Here is a 19,233-nt window from a genome sequence, read left to right as displayed (position 1 = left end):
GAAGAAGGAGGAATCTGGTAGGAGAGGGCAGTGCACTATGGAATAAAGGATGAAAGTAAAATGCTGCAGATAATGGAAAGCTGAAATAAAAGTAATTAATGGGTGAAAGATGTAGCAGATCAGATCGAGAATGTAGGGAGAGAGAGTGAGTTTCGGATCACTCTGAAATATGAATTGTTTCCACTCCCAGGAATGCTGCCTGGTGTGCTGAGTATTTCCAGAAAATTCTGTTTTTATTAGGAAAAGCTCGTAGCTAATTTGATTCAGAAAATTCCCACAAGTAGCAACCAACACATGGCCAGTTAATTTTATCTGCTGGTGTGGGCTGAGAGAGGAACATTGTCTATGACCTTAGGAAAACCAACTGCTCTTTCTCAATTAGAAACCTGGAATGTATGGATATATAATAATTTCATGGATATAATGCCTCAGTATGGCACAGACTCAAAGAGATGGCATGCCATCGGCACCTCATTCCCACTGGGACATCGAGCCAACAAGGTTGAAAAAAAGACCTTTCTTTGCTTAGTTCTGATCCTATCACTTAAGGGTTATGCCCTGATTTAACTTACTTATTTCTTAACCCTCTGAACCCTTCTGAGGTTGCGAGACCTGACTTCCTCACTTTTACCAGTTTCAATTTAGAAATGAAGGGTCCCTTTAAGATGCGGGTAGATTTAAATTTTAAGATTCATTAAATAAGCTAAAAATTTAAAATAAAAATCTTGCACCTTTGATTGCTTCAGGGTGGCCTCTGCTTTAGTGTTTTATAATGAATCAGCTCTTAAAGTCCTTCCAGCAGGCTAATTAACAAAATGTATGGTAGGAATTCCATTAAATGTGGTGAATGGAATTTTTATTGGTCTTTGAACAAACCATTCTGGCTCTGGGTTAGACACAGCCTGAGAACTAGTGAGTATTCATTACGTGCTGTTAGAACAGACAGCTCTAAACAAGAGAAAGGAAACCTCGCCTAAGATGAGGGAAGATATTCAACAAAGGTACATCTTCCTTTGGAAAAGATAGCGGCAATAGCTTCATTCCCTAGAGACCTGTAAATTCAGGAAATATTTAATGAGCTTCAATGCTTTGAGAGCTGCTCCCCGGATTTTTTTATGAAGGTGGTTCTAGCAAACTTAGGTGAGAGTTTCCTCTATGTAATTTTCACTCTTCTCCCCCTCTCTTCCTAATATCCATTCATGGGACATGGGGTCACAGCAAGGCCAGTATTTATTGCCCATCCGTAACAGCCCTTCAAGAACACAATAAATAGGAGCAAGAGTAGCCCGCCAAGCCCCTGAAGCCTGCCCCACCATTCAAGCTGATCTATGCTGGCCTCATCTCCTCAACCTGAGAAGGTGATGGTGACTCACCTTCATGAACTGCTCCTGGCCAAGGTGCGATTGGGGAGAGAGGATTAATTTCCAGGTCAAAGGAGTGATAATCCCCCTTGGAAATAGATGCTCCCTTCCCGACGACACTTTGAAGGGGAACCTGCTGCTGGTGATAATCCCACGTGTCCACAGTTCCTTTCGGTGGCAGAGGTCCTGAGTTTGGAAGGTATTGCTGAAGGAACGTTGATGAGTTGTTGCAGTGCATTTTGCAGACGGTACACACTGCTGGAGTCCCTTGTGGGGAAATGAGTGGTCCTTCCCTACCTCAGCTGTGACAGCCACACTATAACAGTGACAAGCCAGTTGACCGCAGGGAGCTGAAGTCAATTGCATTCCTACCCAACATCCAAGGGCGGGCATTGGGGGAACTCGGTGACTTTCAGCTGCAGCATCCTGGCCTAGTTTACGTCTTCTCTCTGACTCAAGGATGCTGAGATCACCTGCCACAACCAAGATCAACATAAATCAGAGATTGAAACTGGGAGCTCAGGGTTTAATGTGGTTCGGTTACTTACTGGAAAAACTCACTGAGCCATTTTAGAAGCTGAAGCTATTTTTTCGACAAAAACCAGGTTTTCTTTCAGGCCTTGCTGCCCCATTAATCATTACAAGGACAGGTGGAATTACTGGAGGTGTTATCTTACAATGTTATTTACCTGCTCGAATGGAAACCCTTCGGAACAGGTTACGTCCATTCAAGAGAGACATGCAGAACCCTGATGGGAAATGCCCTGAGCTTGTAAAAGGTGCTACATAAATGCAGGTTCTTTCTCCTACCTCAAGCAGTCCTGAGAGACCTGGCAGTCTCAGAAGCCACTCTGCAGGCTGGTAGGGTACATCTGGGAATGTTACCTGTTAGTGTTGTGCTTGGGTTCAGCTCTCCAGAATATTATTCAAAGTGAATAAACACACCAAAAGGGAATGCAACTTCTCCCCTTTGCCTTTAACACACTTAAAGTGGAGTGAGACATCACTTCACAGTCGCTCTCAATGAGAATATGTGAAGCAGCACCAGGGAAGTGAGCAAACAAAGGCATTTCCCTGGCACGGGACCACAGTTTTGAAGTGTCACAATTACAGCTTTCTAGTTCACTTACTCTGTCTACAAAGACACCTTTTCTCCCAGTCTGATGCCCCACAACAAAAGCCTCGTGAATTGACTATGCGGCAGAGAACTGGAATGAATGATATATTTTCCACTTGTTTGGCTGCCGTTACCAACTTGTGCATCATTTGCTTCACAAATATTTAGCATCTTACACAGAGTGCTATTGCAATTCCTCTTTATAAACCTGTTAATAGATTCGTGTGGCAATGCAGACTGATATCTATCTGTGGCATATCTGCACACAAGCACGTATTCACACTCACAACTGCACACAGAGGTAACCAATGCACAAGTGCACACACACACACACACAAGCACATGCACAAACACATCTGCACAGACACACACTCCACCAGCAAACATGTGCACATGCATACATATGCAGTCACAAACACATAAGATATAGGAGCAGAATTAGGCCATTCGGCCTATCGAGATTGCTCCGCCATTCAATTATGGCTGTTTTTTCTTCTCAACCCCATTCTCCTGCCTTCTCCCTGTAATCCTTAACCCCCCCCCCCCCTTTACTAATCAAGAACCTATCAACCTCTGCTTTAAATACACCCAATGACTTGGCCTCCACAGCTGTCTGTGGCAATGAGTTCCACAGATTCACCACCCTCTGGCTGAAGAAATTCCTCCTCATCTCAGTTCTAAAGGGACGTCCCTTTATTCTGAGGATGTGCCCTTGGATCCTCGACCTTCCTACTAATGGAAACATGCAATGTGCACTTGCATATACACACATACTTGTATCTATACACACACAACTTAATAGCACACACACACACACATGCAAATGTACACATGCAGTCTACCTCACACACACTGAGTTTAGTGTCAGTGGATAGGTGCACTATGGTATACTCACTTGTTTTACATTGGCACTTGCGGCATCCACTGTTGTCCAGCTTGAAGCCATAGATGCAGTCCCTCTCTGTCAGGGTGCAGTTAATCAGCAGCTCACACACTGGCGGCCCAATGGTGATATAGGTCGGCTCTGCAGCGGTAGAGGAGGAGGGGTGGAAAGGGGTGAGAGGTGTCACAGAAGCTCAGACAAACACGCCATTCCCTTCTGCCGTTCAGTTTGGCGACATAACAGTTGTTGGCCCATGTCCCCAACCATAACTTGTGCAGATAAGTCGAACTACGCAGTACTTCCCTGGTGCTGTATTGTCCATTGTCTAAGCTGCTATGAACCATCTGTTCTAATGGTTCAAGTGGATGACAAAGTTCCCCCATGGCACTACTAGAGGAGCTGTGATGTCTGCTAATATCCTGACTAGCAGTGCCGTCTAAGCCAATACTATCCAGGTGAGCAGACTGCAGGCTTATTCATCGTACGGCCAGTTGATGGGTTGTTTCTCAGTCAGAACGGCTATCGAATTTGCCTGTAAAACCCCTTGACTTCAATAGCAATTCACTGCATGTAGCACACTGACACATCCCAAAGTGAATAGCATTGTATCCATGAAAGCCTTTTAAAATTTTAATTGCACATTGTCGCACCTCAGTTAACCGAGTAACATTTCATTAGAAAGCATCCTTTATTGGAATAAAAATAGGAGACACTGGAAATACTCAGCAGATCAGGCTGCATTGGTGGGAAGAGAAACAGAGTTAATGTTTCGGGTCGAAGACCCTTCATCAGAACTGAGAAGGAGAGAAGTTTGTTAAGCTGGAGGGAGGGGGATGTCTCCTTTACTGGAAAGTGCTTCCTTAATCAGGTTGTCCACAATAAATTTTATCCTGCAAATCCAATACCATTCTCACTCACAGGGCATCTGAAAATCTGCATGTTATTTTTCTCTACAGTAACATATACAAGGAGGTGGGCAGAGAATCATACACAGGGGATTGTGTTGGGGTCTTATGGAGTATCATTCAGGAATGTAGTTGGACCAGCCACATTAATACTGTGGCTACAAGAGTGGGTCAGAGGCTGGGTAACTTGCAGAGAGTGACTCACCTCCTGACATTCCAAAGCCTTTCCACCATTTACAAGGCACAAGTCAGGTGTGGGACAGAATACTCCTCCCTTTCCTGGATGAGTTTAACTCCAAACTGAGTGAGCTAGGGCTTTTCTCTTTGAAGCGAAAGAGGATAAGAGGTGACTTGATAGAGGTGAACAAGATGATAAGAGGCATAGATCGAGTGGACAGTCAGATATTTTTTCCCAGGGCGAAAATGGCTAACACGAAGGGACATAATTTTGTGACTGGAGGAAGATATAAGGAGGATGTCAGAGGTTAGTTTTTTTACACAGAGAGTGGTGGGTGTGTGGAACGCACTGCCAGCAGAGGTTGTGGGGGCAGATACATTAGGGACATTTAAGAGACTCTTAGATAGGCACATGAATGATAGAGAAATGGAGGGCTATGTAGGAGGGAAGGGTTAGATAGATCTTAGAGTAGGATAAAATGTCGGCACAACATTGTGGGCCGAAGGTCCTGTACTGTGCTGTAACATTCTATGTTCCAACACTCAAGAAGCTCAACACCATCCAGCTCAAAGCAGCCCATTTGATTGCTATCTCATCCACCACCTGAACCAGCTATTTTTTTCCAGTATCAGGCACAGAGGCTGCAGCGACACCATCTACAAAATACACTCTACTCGCTTAGGCTACACTGGCAGCACCTCCTGAACCTGCGATCTTAGTCACCTGGTATATCCCTATACAGTCAGGTCAGGTCAGCTGTAATCTGTAAAAAGCCAGGACAAGTTAAGGTCTCTGACGCAAGGTGTTCACTGAGCCAGTCACAGGCAACTCTTCAAAGAAAGCAACATGGAATTTTCCTAGTCTCAAGTCCATAATTACACCCTCAACAACAGCAATGACAACTTGCATTTATGGAGCACCATAAGGGCAATTCACTGGAATGTTATTTCACAAAGTTTGTCAGTGATCCAAATACAGAGGCACAGCGGGGCAGGTGGTTGAAGAATCAGGTTTGAAGGAGCATTTAACAGGAGGAAAGAGGGGCCAGAGATGCACAGATTTAGAGCCCAGGTACGGCTGCCAATGTATTGAAATTGGGACCGAAGAAGAACTGAAAAAGTGCTAGCATTCTGAAGGTGTAAAGCTATAGGAATGGGGAGGGATTTGAAAACAGAGATAAGAATTTCAACATCAAGGCATTGCCTAACCAGGGACCAAGGCAAGACAGCAGGCAATGGGGATGTAGGTGAATGGGACTTGGTTTAAGCTCAAAGTCTAAGTCGAGTTTATTGTCATGTGCACAAGTACATGTCTGCACAGGTGCAATGAAAAACTTACTTGCACAGAGCATCATATAAGCAGCATTCACGAGACAAACATAAATTAAACACATTTTTTTACAAGAAAGAACACAATGAGAACAAAAAAACCCACAATGTACATTTTAGTGCAAAGTGATCAAAGTGGTCATAGTGTTGCTAACTGCAGCGATTAGGGTTGTGCCAGTTGGTTCAAGGGAATGGTTGAAGGGAAGTAGCTGTTCTTGAACCTGGAGATGTGGGACTTCAGGCTTCTGTACTTCCTGCCTGATTGTAACTGTGAAAAGATGGCATGGCCCGGATGGTGGGGATCTTTGATGATGGATGTTGCCTTCCAAGAGTACATTGGGATAGTTGGATCCAAGGGTAACAAGTGTATTCTGTACTAACTCAATGTAACTGCACTGTGTAATGAATTGACCTGTACGATCGGTATGTAAGACAAGTTTTTCACTGTACCTCGGTACAAGTGACAATAATAAACCGATACCAATACCAAAGGAGGCCATTACCTGTCAGTTTATTTTGCAGGTTGTGATATGGTTCTATGTAGAAAATCTGCCACATTTTCCTATGTAACAAATATCAGTATGTTCAAGATGTCTGCTGTTCTGAGACATCTGACTTGGTACAATTCTAAATATTTACAAGTGGCATTAATAATGAAATAATGTGGTCAGACATGGGGATGAGTTGTCACATCAACAAACAACCGACTGACTGAAACCTAAATGGATTGAAATGAACTAACGATAAAGCTGCAGTGTGGGAGTTGACTGATAGAAACTTGTCCTCTGCGGTGTTCTCTCAATTCATGATGTAGTAATGTGTGCTCATTAAACTCTGCCACTCCTGCCTTTGAAATTGATGGAACACAATTTCAGAAGTGGTATTCATCATGCACATGTTTACAACATCACACATTTGGCACCTACACTGGTCTGCTTAAACCATTCATGTCCTCAACACTGATAAAGATGTTCTCACACTTTCAACAGTCCAGCAGGAGTTAAGGTACAGGTCAGCTATGATCTAACTGAGAATGGAACAGGCTGGTGGGGCTGACTAGGTGTCTGTGTTGTGTGCGTGCAACAACCTGTGACACCTCTCATAACAAGAAGCAAAATCTCCACCTGGGATGAGAACCGACTTCAGATTTTTAGAATCACAGAGTGACACAGCACAGAAACCGACCCTTCACCCCACCTTGTCCATGTCAACCATCAAGTACCTATCGATACTAATCCCATTTAACAGCACTTGGGTCTGTAACCTTCTACTGGGCAATTCAAGTGCTTGTCCTGATACTTCTTACATGTTGTGAGAGTCTCTGCTCCAGCATCCACTTCAGACAGTGGATTCCAGACTCCAAGCACCCTCTGGGTGAGAAAGTTCTTTCTCGTATCCTCTCTACAACTCTTACCCCTTAACTTAAACCCATGCCTCTTAGCTTTAGATAACTCTGCTATGGGGAAAAGTTTCCTACAATCTACTCTATGCCCTTGTGCCCTACCTATGGTTCCCCCCATTCATCTATTCTTCTCTGAATTTCCAACCTAGACTGAGAAGAGGGTTAAAGTGTTCAATGCTGCCCCATGCTGAAGGTCACACTTGAAGGAGGAGCAAGGAAACTCAAAATGATGCACTCAGGATTCATTTGAGTCCTGGGCCCTCGCTCAGAAACAAATGTAGGGGGCGGAGGGGTGGAAGGTCGCTGAGGCAAAGGTCAGAATTGTAAGCGTCCTGGAATTCATGTAAAACCTGCGAGATTGATGCTAATTCAAGATTTAAAAATTAACTGGACTTTATTCTACTTAGCCAAGCAATTGAATTGTCCCAATCCTTCCTCTTTTTATTACTGTACTCTCAGTAAACCTGCCAACACCTCAGCGAGGGGAGCATATTTCACATTTCAAGCGAAACTCAATGGCTATTTACGGTGCAAGGAATGTCTCCTGGACTGAAGGTCATGGAGGCCAGAGCGTTGAAGGCCATTGGCATGGCCCATTTGTTACCAGTCAGCTGTGGCTGTGCAGGAGCATGACAGTCCCAGCATAAAATTAACAAAGGACTCAACAAAACAAAGCAACTGATGGCACACCTGGTTACTCGTAAAAAATGCCATTTAATTTCCAGCAGGGCAATATTGGAATCTTAAATCTGGCCAGCTTAATCAGAGGTAGGTGTTTTGATTGGCTGAAGTTCGTGGCACAGGTTGAAGGGAATGAAAATGGATCAAATAAGAGTTTCCATCACAAACAGGATTAAAATCCACTGTGTGCCAAACAGGTAAATGCCTGCTTCAGGTAGGTATGGACTAATGTTTGTACTGATGCCTCTTCTCTGGACTTGAAGGAACTTATTGATAGTGTAACTGGCTGGCACAAATTGGATGTCTTCCTCAATGTACGAGGATGGAAATGTTTGGAGGTAGAGATGACACTTCTGTGACTATATATTTCTAAGCATAATGTAGCCTATAAACTACTGATTGTTGTAACATGGAGAAACACAGCCAGATCCCACATGAATTCAGAGATACCTGACCAGATAATCTGCCTAAGTAATGATTGGGGATTTTTCATTTCCACTCTTTTTCTTAATATACGCTAATGACTTGGACATGGGGCACAATTTCCAGATGCACTAAACTTAGAGATATAGTGAACTAGCAGGAGGATTGTTACTGACTTCATGAATATATGGATAGGCTGGGGGAATGGGTAGTTCAGTGATAGGTGACATTTATTGCTGGGGGAATGGATGGTGAGGTGTTGGGTGACGTTTAATGCTGGGGGAATGGACGGTGAGGTGTTGGGTGACGTTTAATGCTGGGGGAATGGACGGTGAGGTGTTGGGTGACATTTAATGCTGGGGGAATGGATGGTGAGGTGTTGGGTGATGTTTAATGCCGGGAGAATGGACGGTGAGGTATTGGGTGACATTTAATGCTGGGGGAATAGACGGTGAGGTGTTGGGTGACGTTTAATGCTGGGGGAATGTAAAATCTTACATTTTGGTGGGAAGAATTAACTTTTTTCTGGCCACCTGAGGGATAAAATGTTGCAGCGTGAAGACTGCACTGCAGGACACGTCAAAGGTTCCAGACTGGGGCTTGAACCCACAATCTTCTGATTCAATGTAAAGTGGCCATGGTCAATGCTTTCCTGCAGCAACACACCTCTCTGTAACTGAATCAAGGCTTGAGGTACGTATGCCTTCCTGCACTCTCCTAGAATTCCTAAAGTCTCATTGTAAATTAAGTGTTTTAAAGCGAGAGTGACAAATTCCAGGGGAAGGGAAATGGGCAAAATGCAGTTATTCCATATAAGTGTCCATCAATTGTTGTTGGGCATGGTTCCCACTCTTTAATCACTCTTTCGACTCACATTGATGGTACTTGAGAGCAGTATTGGGTTTGGCTCGGCTTCCTTTTCTAGCTGAGTAAGCTGCTGGTCGGTGCTGTCAAGATTCATACATGATAGATACTCCTCTGATGAAGCTCACATTGTACCTTTTGAACTGTAGCCAACTGAGACATCAACTTCTTTGGAAAGAGGAAGTAGCTATTGATTGAGGACCAGGATGAAAAGTTCTATGGTGAAAGATTAGCAAAGTGATCAAGCATTTAACAGAATGCAAAGGTTCGTCAGTATTTTATTCCCTGGGATTTCCTAGCTGTCCAAGAGGACTCCTGACGTCATGGTGGGAAATATCGAGCCATGTTGATGGACCAGCTGCTCCTTCTCTCCCTATCATTTTACACTGTTCTGTACCCATGGATGTGACCACCACTTTCAATCGAATAGCGTGGATCCAGAGTCCCTGACCTTGCTTCTCCTACTTGGTAGGCAGAATTGGTAATGGAGTAACTGCATTCTCTGGTGAATGAGGTGGTTGGGCCAGACAAACATTATGCACTTCATGGTTTTTGCAGTTATTTTATTGCTTGAAGATAAGCTTAAATCGGACTTGGCTTATACTGCATTGGTGGAAGAAGGAAACCTACACTAGGGAGTGCCAACCAACAGGACTCATGGAGAAATACAGCACAGAAGCTGGATAATATTAGGGGGCATGCATTTAAGGTGAGGGGGGAAAAGTTCGAAGGAGATGTGTGGGGCAAGTTTTTTTTTACAGAGAGCGGTGGGTGTCCGGAATGTGCTGCCAGCAGTGGGGGTGGAGGCAAATACGATAGAGGCATTTAAGAGGCTCTTAGATTGGCACATGAATGTGCAGAGAATGGAGGGATATAGACCATATGCAGGCAGAAGGGATTAGTTTAATTAGGCATCATTAGCTTAATTAGTTCAGCACATATCTACAACACACGATGCACACGCAAGGTCTGCAGAATCATAGATGACCCTTCTCATCCCTCCCACGACCTATTTGTCCCACTGCCGTCTGGGCCAGAACTACTAGACTGTACAACAGATCTTTCCCCCAGGCTGTCAGGCTCCTGAATACCCTGGAGGCAGTGTCAGCCAAATGCCGCGTCAAAAGCCCTGGTTTGCACAACGGCGTATAAGAACTTTGGCTGCTGCTGAACATGTTTATACACTTAGTGCAACACACTGAGTTCAGTATTTTCTTCATCCAGCTCGGTTTTGCACTAACCCTGCACTCATTTTGTATTCTGTATATACTGGCTTTGCACTATTTGTACTTGCAAAATTTTTTTGACTGCATTTAGTGTATGTCCTCTGTTGTGTGAGTCTGGGGGAAATGACATTTCGTTCCTCCATGTGTTTTTATAGCATATGGGTGAATGACAATAGACTACACTGTGGGCTGAAGGGCCTGTTCCTGTACAGTTCTATGTTCTATGGAAACAGGCCCTTCAGCCCACTGAGTCTGTACTAACCGTCAACTAACCCACTTACACTAATCTGTCATTAATTCCATTTTTTATTCTCCCCACATACCCATCAACTCCTACCACTCTCGATTCTACCACTCACCTACATGCCAGGTGCAACTTACAGTGGCCAGTTAACCGACCAACCTGCAAGTGTTTGGGATGTGAGAGAAAACCCACTCGGTCACAGAGAGAATGTGAAAACTCCACACAGACTACAGTGGAGGTTAGGGTTGAACCCGGATCGCCAGCACTGAGAGACACCGGCTCTACGAGCTGCATCACTGTGCCACCCGTTACACCATCTTCCCTCTGAGGGATTTCACAATTCCTGAAGCAGGGAGCTGACAAGTGAGCAAAACCTAAACAGATCCACCCTTGACCACCATGGGAATGATGAGCTAAATGGCCTCCTTTTGTGCTGTAAATTTCTATGAGCCTTCTCTCAGAGAGATGTGAGTCATTGGAATTCTCTACCTAGAGATGTGTATAGAGTTCAAAGAGTCATACAGCACGGAAACAGGCCCTTCAGCCCAACCGGTCCATGCTGACCATGATGCCCCATCCAAGCGAGTCCCATTTGCCAGCATTTGGCCCATAAACTTCTAAACCATGTACCTGTCCAACTGTCTTTTAAAAGTTGTTATTGTACCTGCCTCAACCACTTCCTCTGGCAGCTGGTTCCACATACAGACCATCCTTTGTGTAAAAAAAGTGGCCCCTCAAGTTCCTATTAAGTCTCTCTCCTCTCACCTTAAATCTATGCCCTCTTGTTCTTGATTCCCCAACCCTGGGAAAAAGACTGAGTACATTCACCCTATCTATGCCCCTCATGTATCTTGAATCACTGAATATGTTCAAGGCTGTTAGACTGCAGGGGAGTCAATGATTATCGGGAACAGGCAGGAGCTGAGGCCAATACTGAAATTATTGAATGACGGAGTGGGCTCAAGGGGCTGTACAGCTCACTCCTGCTCCTGTTCCTTATGTTTTTATGAATGAGCTTAGAGGGGAATGTATTACTGATAAAGGATGGTACTTATAACACATTAACTGACTTACAGGCCTTGCTTCGAGAAGCAACATGTCAACTGAATGTACATCCTGTTTACAAGTTAATAACTATTTTCCTCCAGGAATTAAGTTTGGTTTATAGCCAATAACCAATGTTACTAATAATTGTATTTTCTGGGGGAGGAAACTTGAGTTTAAGGCATCGACACACATATCAACAGGCTAATAATTTAAAAAAATTTAGCAATACTATTTTTATGTGACAACTTAAGAAATGCAATAGAGGAGAACGAATTACTAAGCCTCTTGGCCATAGAATAACACAAACATTGTTGAGTAAAAGAGAGGGCTGTAAAATATAAATAAGAGAGCAGGCAGGAGAGTGGAAAAAAACACTATTTGAAACGCTCTTGCACAACATTTCCATATTATCCCACGAAAACATTCCATCAGCTTTTCTGCCTCTCATGTGTAACATTCTTTCCACTTGCTCAAATATCTGAGCATTTACAACACCAGTTCCGATTAGGCTGCACAATCCCAGGTATCTGAAATTCCTTGGCAGGAGAAGCATTCACTGAGAAAAGGCTGCCCTGCCATGATTGTTTCACTCATTAGATGGCTCCCCTTCAAGGTCAAAGGCAGTCATGGCGGCTCAGAGTTGCCATGGAGACCCGAATTAACAAGTTATCTGGAGATGGGGGCACTATTAAAGAACAACGGTGAGAGAGACAGACAGACAGACAGACAGACACACACACACACACGTGTGTCTGCACACAAACTTGCATAGAGTACTCATGAAGCGCAAAACACATGCACACACACACGCACAAATTCGTGCACAGAAACACACGCACACACATCCCTGCACACATGCATGCATGTGTAAAAATGTATTCAAGAACACACAACACATACACACACAGACACAAACACACACATTCCCCACTCCTTCCCTATCTACAAATCACTGTTGTCAAGTGCCACAATAACCTGTGGACAATGCCTTGGATTTGCAGGATTGGACAATCCTCCGCAGCCCCACAGCACCATGCTGCAACAGCTGCTAAATGTGATGGCAGGACGCAGTAAAGTTCAGCTTATTCCTGCGATTAATCATCTGAGCATGGAAAATATCTCGTAGCCTGAAGTGAAATTGGGTATTTTTTTTTCATCACTTAACTTTGAAAACGAGAAGCAACGTGAGATGTGGGCCCCTGGGGTCCTGTGTGCAAAAGCCAGATTGAGTATCAACATGACGTGGTTAAAAAGAGCAAAAGTCAATACATGTTGGCATTTAAATCTCATTTTGACTTCTACTTTCCCACAGGGTAACTTCCTCTTGTATTAATTTAGCTGCTACTCTTGCCTGCATTATTAGTGATATAAAACATTCTGCATTTCATGTACTTCACATCAACATTGGCCGCCACATCACCTCTCAGTCGCCCCACGCAGGAGAAATGGTCAGGTCGTCCATCTCCACCACCCACTGCCCCAACTAAAACCAGCGAATCAGAATCAACAATCTGGGAAACAAATCAGCCAATCAGGCATGAGAAGGTTCAATCCACAAAGCAACAACCACAACAAAACTTGTGTCATAAAGAGCTTCCACCTTACTCACATTTCATGTGTTGAGTGGGGATAGACCCAGATTCTGCAGAGGACGATGAGAGAAGTCTTCTTGTCAGTACCCTTCATGAGAAGCCCTCAGCAAGGGTTAACAATACATTGATAGATGAGAGAGACCCTTTGCTCTCTCTCCTGCTAACAGCACGAGGGGTATTTTTACACCTTCTCTTGCTTTGCTGCATTCACTCACATATTCTGCAGAAAGCGGTTGGGACCTGTGCAGTGGGAAGTCTCACCTTTCGCATGGGATTTACAGTAGTTTGACAAATTAGAGCTTCCTTTCTTCCTCTGGGACTATTAATTCATCAGTAGGAGTGGGTTGGTAGTGTCTGGGGCCGCGGGGGTGGTGGGTGGTGAAGTGAAACAGTATGAACAGAATTTCTCTGCCCTGTGCTTAAGAGTTTGATTCACTACTGGGCACTCACTGGCTGCTTTCTCAGTGAGGCTGAAAGCGCTCGTAATTTGTCATTCGTGTACGCGTGTGTGTTGTCATACTCCTGCCTTTCTGAATCCTTCACAATTTCTTCCGTCATGGGATTCATTTTCCTTCCTCCACGGATGATGCTAGGATAGGAAGTTCACCTCTGTGTGCGAGCTGGCTGAAGTCAACAGAATACTGGAAGGGGATTACAATGGGTGGCTGATAGATCAGTGACCATTTAGCATTCGTGAACCATGATGAGCTTCTGACCCTCTGACTCTTGCTGCAACGTGCTTCCACAGATGACTCCGCTGCTAACGCAGAGAATATGAGTGGGCCATTACAAATATGCAAAGCATTGCAAATATCTAGTCCTAATCCTAAACTTCAGACACAATGAAGAGTGAGCTGACAGATTAAATGGCTACTGTACATTGTCCCTGGTGTGTGGATGTGTGTGGAATCTGCATGGAGTTGTGGGAGGAATCCGGAGCATCTACAGGTCACAGGGAGAACATGCAAACTCCACATGGGCAGTACCAGAGGCCAGGATTGAACCTGAGTTCAACAGCAGCTCTACTTGCTGCACCACCGTGAATGCCCATGTTGGTTGAAGGACTGATGTACCTGTTCTTCTTCTCTCCTACAATGGTCATACAACACAGAAGAAGGCACTCCGGCACACCATGTCCCTACTAACCATGCTTTGTTGTCCACTTGAAAGAGCAGACGGGCTGTCAGCCTAAAGAGTGGAAATATTCACCCTCCAAACTGAAAGGTTAACTCTTTCCTTCCTTGCACAGATGCTGCCTGACCTAGAACATAGAACAGTACAGCATAGGAACAGGTCCTTTGGCCCACCATGTCTGTGCCGAACATGATGCCAAATTAAACGAAATCACTTATCCCTCCATATCTTATCCACGTCCCTCCAATCCCTGCATGTTCATGTGTCTATCTAAAAGCCTCTTAAACACCACTATCATATCTACTTCCACCACTACCCCGGCAGCAGATTCCAGGCTGCTCTGTTCCGAAAACTTGCCCTGCACATCCCCTTTAAACTTTCTCCCTCTCACCTTAAATGCATGTCCTTTAGCATTTGACATTTCTACCCTGGGAAAAAGATTCTGTCTACCCTATCTATGCCTCTCATAATTTGATTTCATAGGGACCTGCTGAATGTTTCCAACATTTTCTGTATTGGTACCGGAAATAATTGTATTAGTTTATTATTGTCACTTACACCAAGGTACAGTGAAAAACTTGTCTTGCATACTGTTCATACAGATCAATTCATTACACAGTGCATTGAGGTAGTACAGGGTAAAAACAATAACAGAATGCAGAGTAAAGTGTCACAGCTACAGGAAAGTGCATTGTAGGTAGACAATATGGTGCAAGGTCATAACAAGGTAGATTGTGAGGTCAAGAGTCCATCTCATCGTATAAGGGAACCGTTCAATAGTCTTATCACAGTGGGATAGAAGCTGTCCTTGAACCTGGTGGCATGTCCCCTCAGGCTCCTGTATCTTCTGCCTGATGGGAGAGGGGAGAAGAGAAAATGACCCGGGTGGGGTCTTTGATTATGTTGGCTGCTTCACAAAGGCAGCGATAAGCATAGACAGAGTCCATGGAGGGGAGGCTGGTTTCCGTGATGCGCTGGGCTGTGTCACAACTCTCTGCAGTTTCTTGCGGTCCTGGGCAGAGCAGTTGCCATACTAAGCTGTGATGCATCCAGACAGGATGCTTTCTATGATGCATCGACTTGAACTCACTAGGTGAAAGTGTTACCCATTGAGCTATAGTGAGGAATGGAGAGACTGAGGGAATTCAAGTTCAAAACAGTGTGCCCAACAAGCATGTGAGATCTGCCTGCAGGCGGGCATTATTGGACAGGCTTGTGTGTATATTTTTATTCATGTCAAGGTGCATATTCAAACACTATTTATTTTATGCATGCCTGTGATTAAATGAGCTGCGATCAGAGGACAATGGAAATAATTTCACAAAAAAATGCAGTCTGAAAGAGAAGTATCTGCCCTTTTCACTTCACCAGGCAAGACCTAACACATAAAGCCACAGCCAATGCCAGGCTCCTGCGCACTTGAATAGACAGACATAGCTAACTTGGGAAAACAACGGACAATCTAATCTCTTTTGACTAGTGTGCTCTGATAGTGAAAAAAACAACCAGACTCAAGGGAATAAAAAGGCAGAGGGGGATTGTCTCTGCGAGGGCTGGTGGGGAGATACAGATCCCACTGACCCCGTGAGAGAATCTGTCAATTTAATCCTCTTTGAATTTTCACCATCACCCACCCCGACATACTGACACCTCCTCCACTCTCAAGGATCCTCCTAGTTGCAGGGGTGCAGTTATTTACTGAGACCAAGCCCTCTGGAATGTGCGCTATGCAGGTTTCTCAATAGCTGATTGTAATAGTGCTTATGCTCATAGTCTTATAAGGGTGAGTGCATCTGCCTTGCAACACAGAAGCAAAGCTGGTGTGTGTGTGTGTGTGTGTGTGTGTGTGTGTGTGTGTGTGTGTGTGTGTGTGTGTGTGTGTGTGTGTGTGTGTGTGTGTGTGTGTGTGTGTGTGTGTATGAGAGAGATAGTGTGTGCGTGAGTGAGCATTTGTATATCTGTGTGTGTGCACGAGACAGCTGTGTTTATGTGAGCGTTAGCAAGTATAAAAGTATTTGTGTGAGAGTGTGTGTGTGTGCGCCTGTGTAAGTGATGCAAGTCTGTGTGAAATTGTGTGTGTGTGTGTGTGTGTGTGTGTGTCTGTGTCTGTGTGAGTGTGGGAGTTTGTAGGTGGGTGCGTGCATGGATTTACATTTTATATTTTCCTTATGAAATAAGAATGATTTCATAAGGAAATATAAAATGTTAATCCACGTAAATTTGTAAGAGTAAATCTCAGACAAATGGAGGGTGCAACAGTTCAATCTAAAACCCATGTATTATGCCTAAACAAGAGAGACTACAACGGGATGAGGGAGGAGTTGGCTAGTGTAGACTGGGAACACAGGCTATGTGGTGGGACAGTTGAGGAACAGTGGGAGACTTTCAAGGAGATTTTTCACGGTGTTCAACAAAGGCACATTCCAGTCAAAAGCAAGGATAGTAAGGGTGGGGAGAGCCTGCCTTGGATAACTAAGGAAATAAAAGAAGGCATCAAGCTAAAAGCTCATGCATACAAAGTCGCCAAGAGTAATGGGAAACTGGAAGATTGGGAAAACTTTACAAAGCAACAAAGAACCACTAAGCAAGCAATAAGGAAAAGGAAGATCGAAGTAAACTGGCACAAAATACAAACACAGGTAGTAAAAGATTTTATAATTATATAAGGTGGAAAAGGGTGGTTAAAGTGAACAAAGTTCCTTGGAAGATGAAAAGGGGGAGTTAATATTGGGTAATGTGGAAATGGCTGAGGCCTTGAATGACTATTTTCTATCGGTCTTCACGGTGGAGGACACGTCTAACGTGCCAAATAGAGATGTTATGGATGTGAAACGAGGTGAGGACCTCGATACAATCGCTCTCACTAAAGAGGTAGTGATGAGCGAACTAGTGGGCCTAAAGGTAGACTGATGGGATGCATCCCAGGATACTGAAAGAAACGGCGGAAGCTATAGTAGAGGCATTTGTGATAATTTACCAAATTCTCTGGGCAGGTCCCAGCAGATTACAATTCGGTGAATGTCACATCACTGTTTAAAAAAGGATGTTGGTAAAAGACAGGTAACTATGGTCCAATTAGCTTAACGTCTGTAGTCGGGAAAATGCTTGAAGCTATCATTAAGGAAGAAATAGCAAGACATCTGGATAGAAGTGGTTCCATCAGGAAGGGCAGGTCCTGTCTGACAAACTTCTGGAGTTCTTTGTGGATATAACAAGCGCAGTGGATAGAGGGGAACAGTGGATGTTGTATACTTGGATTTCCAGAAGGCATTCGATAAGGTGCCGCATAAAAGACTTATCCATAAGATAAAGATGCATGGAGTTGGGGGTAATGTATTAGCATGGATAGAGGATTGGTTAACCAGTAGAAGGTAGAGAGTTGGGATAAATGGGTGTTTCTCTGGTTGGCATTCAGTGGTGAGCGGGGTGCTGCAGGGATCGGTGCTGGACCCAGAACTGTTCACGATATACATTAATGATTTGGAAGAGAGGACCGAGTGTAGCATATCTAAGTTTGCTAATGACACTAAATTGAGTGGAAAAGCAAATTGTGCAGAGGATGTGAAGAGTCTACAGAGAGATATAGATAGGTTAAGTGAGTGGGCAAGGGCCTGGCAGATGGAGTACAACGTTGGTAAATGCGAAGTCATCCAGTTTGGAAGGAAAAATAGAAGATCAGATTATTTAAATGGTGACAGATTGCAGCATGCTGTTGTGCAGAGGGACTTGGGAGTGCTTGTGCATGAATTGCAAAAGGTTGGTTTGCAGGTACAACAGGTTATCAAGAAGGCAAATTGAATGTTGGCCTTCATTGCTAGAGGGACTGAATTTAAGAGCAGGGAGGTTATGCTGCAACTGTACAGGGTACTGGCGAGGCCGCACCTGGAGTACTGTGTGCGGTTCTGGTCTCCCTGCTTGAGGAAGGATATACTGGCTTTGGAGGCGGTGCAGAGGAGGTTCACCAGGTTGATTCTGGAGATGAGGGGTTAGCCTATGAGGAGAGATTGAGTCACTTGGGACTATACTTGCTGGAATTCAGAAGAATGAGAGGGGATCTTATAGAAACATATAAAATTATGAAAGGGATAGATAAGATAGAGGCAGGAAGGTTGTTTCCACTGGTAGGTGAGACTAGCACTAGGAGACATAGCCTCAAGATTTGGGGGAGTAGATTTAGGATGGAGATGAGGAGGAACTGCTTTTCTCAGGGAGTAGTGAATCTGTGGAATTCTTTGTCCAGGGAAGCAGTATATGCTACCCCATTAAATATATTTAAGACACAGTTAGATAGATTTCTGCATTGTAGAGGAATTAAGGATTATAGGGAAAAGGCAGGTCGGTGGATCTGAGTCCTTGGTCAGATCAGCCATGATCTTATTGAATAGTGGAGCAGGATCGACGGGTCAGACGGCTTACTCCTGCTCCTATTTCTTATGTTCTTAAGAGGAGACCATTTGGCCCATCAATTATATGTCTTAGCACAATCCTATCTGTCCTATTTCCCCACTTATTGCTCTGCAACTCGTTTGCCCTCATGAGCTCAATAATTGCCCTGATTCTCCTACCATATGCTAGTAGTAGTTAGTAATACTGTATGTTGTGCCTTCCTAATATGCTACCCATACTTAGGATGGAACAGTAGCACAGCTAGTAAAGCTGCTGTCTCACAGCTCCGGAGATCCAAGTTCAATCCTGACCTTGGGTTCTGTCTGTGTGGAGTCTGCACATTCTCCCTCTGACTATGTGGGGTTCTTTTTGTTGCTCTGGTTTCTTCTTACATTCTAAAGATGTGCAGGTTGGTAGGTGACTTGGCCACTGTAAATTACCCCCCGTGTGTAGGTGAGTGGT

The 19,233-nt window shown here is 44.2% G+C and overlaps 1 protein-coding gene across 1 annotated transcript in view; it reads right to left on the bottom strand.

Annotated features, from left to right (window-relative positions):
• crim1 (cysteine rich transmembrane BMP regulator 1 (chordin-like)) overlaps positions 1-19,233 on the bottom strand; it is a 227,886-nt gene that overhangs the window by 44,804 nt on the left and 163,849 nt on the right. The window contains exon 8 of the mRNA XM_052011175.1: positions 3,374-3,502. Coding sequence (XP_051867135.1) covers positions 3,374-3,502 — 129 coding nt within the window. The remainder of the gene's footprint in view (positions 1-3,373; positions 3,503-19,233) is intronic.

This window comes from Pristis pectinata, chromosome 3, assembly GCF_009764475.1.
Source record: "Pristis pectinata isolate sPriPec2 chromosome 3, sPriPec2.1.pri, whole genome shotgun sequence".
Taxonomy (NCBI): Eukaryota; Metazoa; Chordata; class Chondrichthyes; order Rhinopristiformes; family Pristidae; genus Pristis; species Pristis pectinata.
Note: the sequence above shows the minus strand (reverse complement) of the source record. Positions and strands in the feature narration are given on the sequence as shown.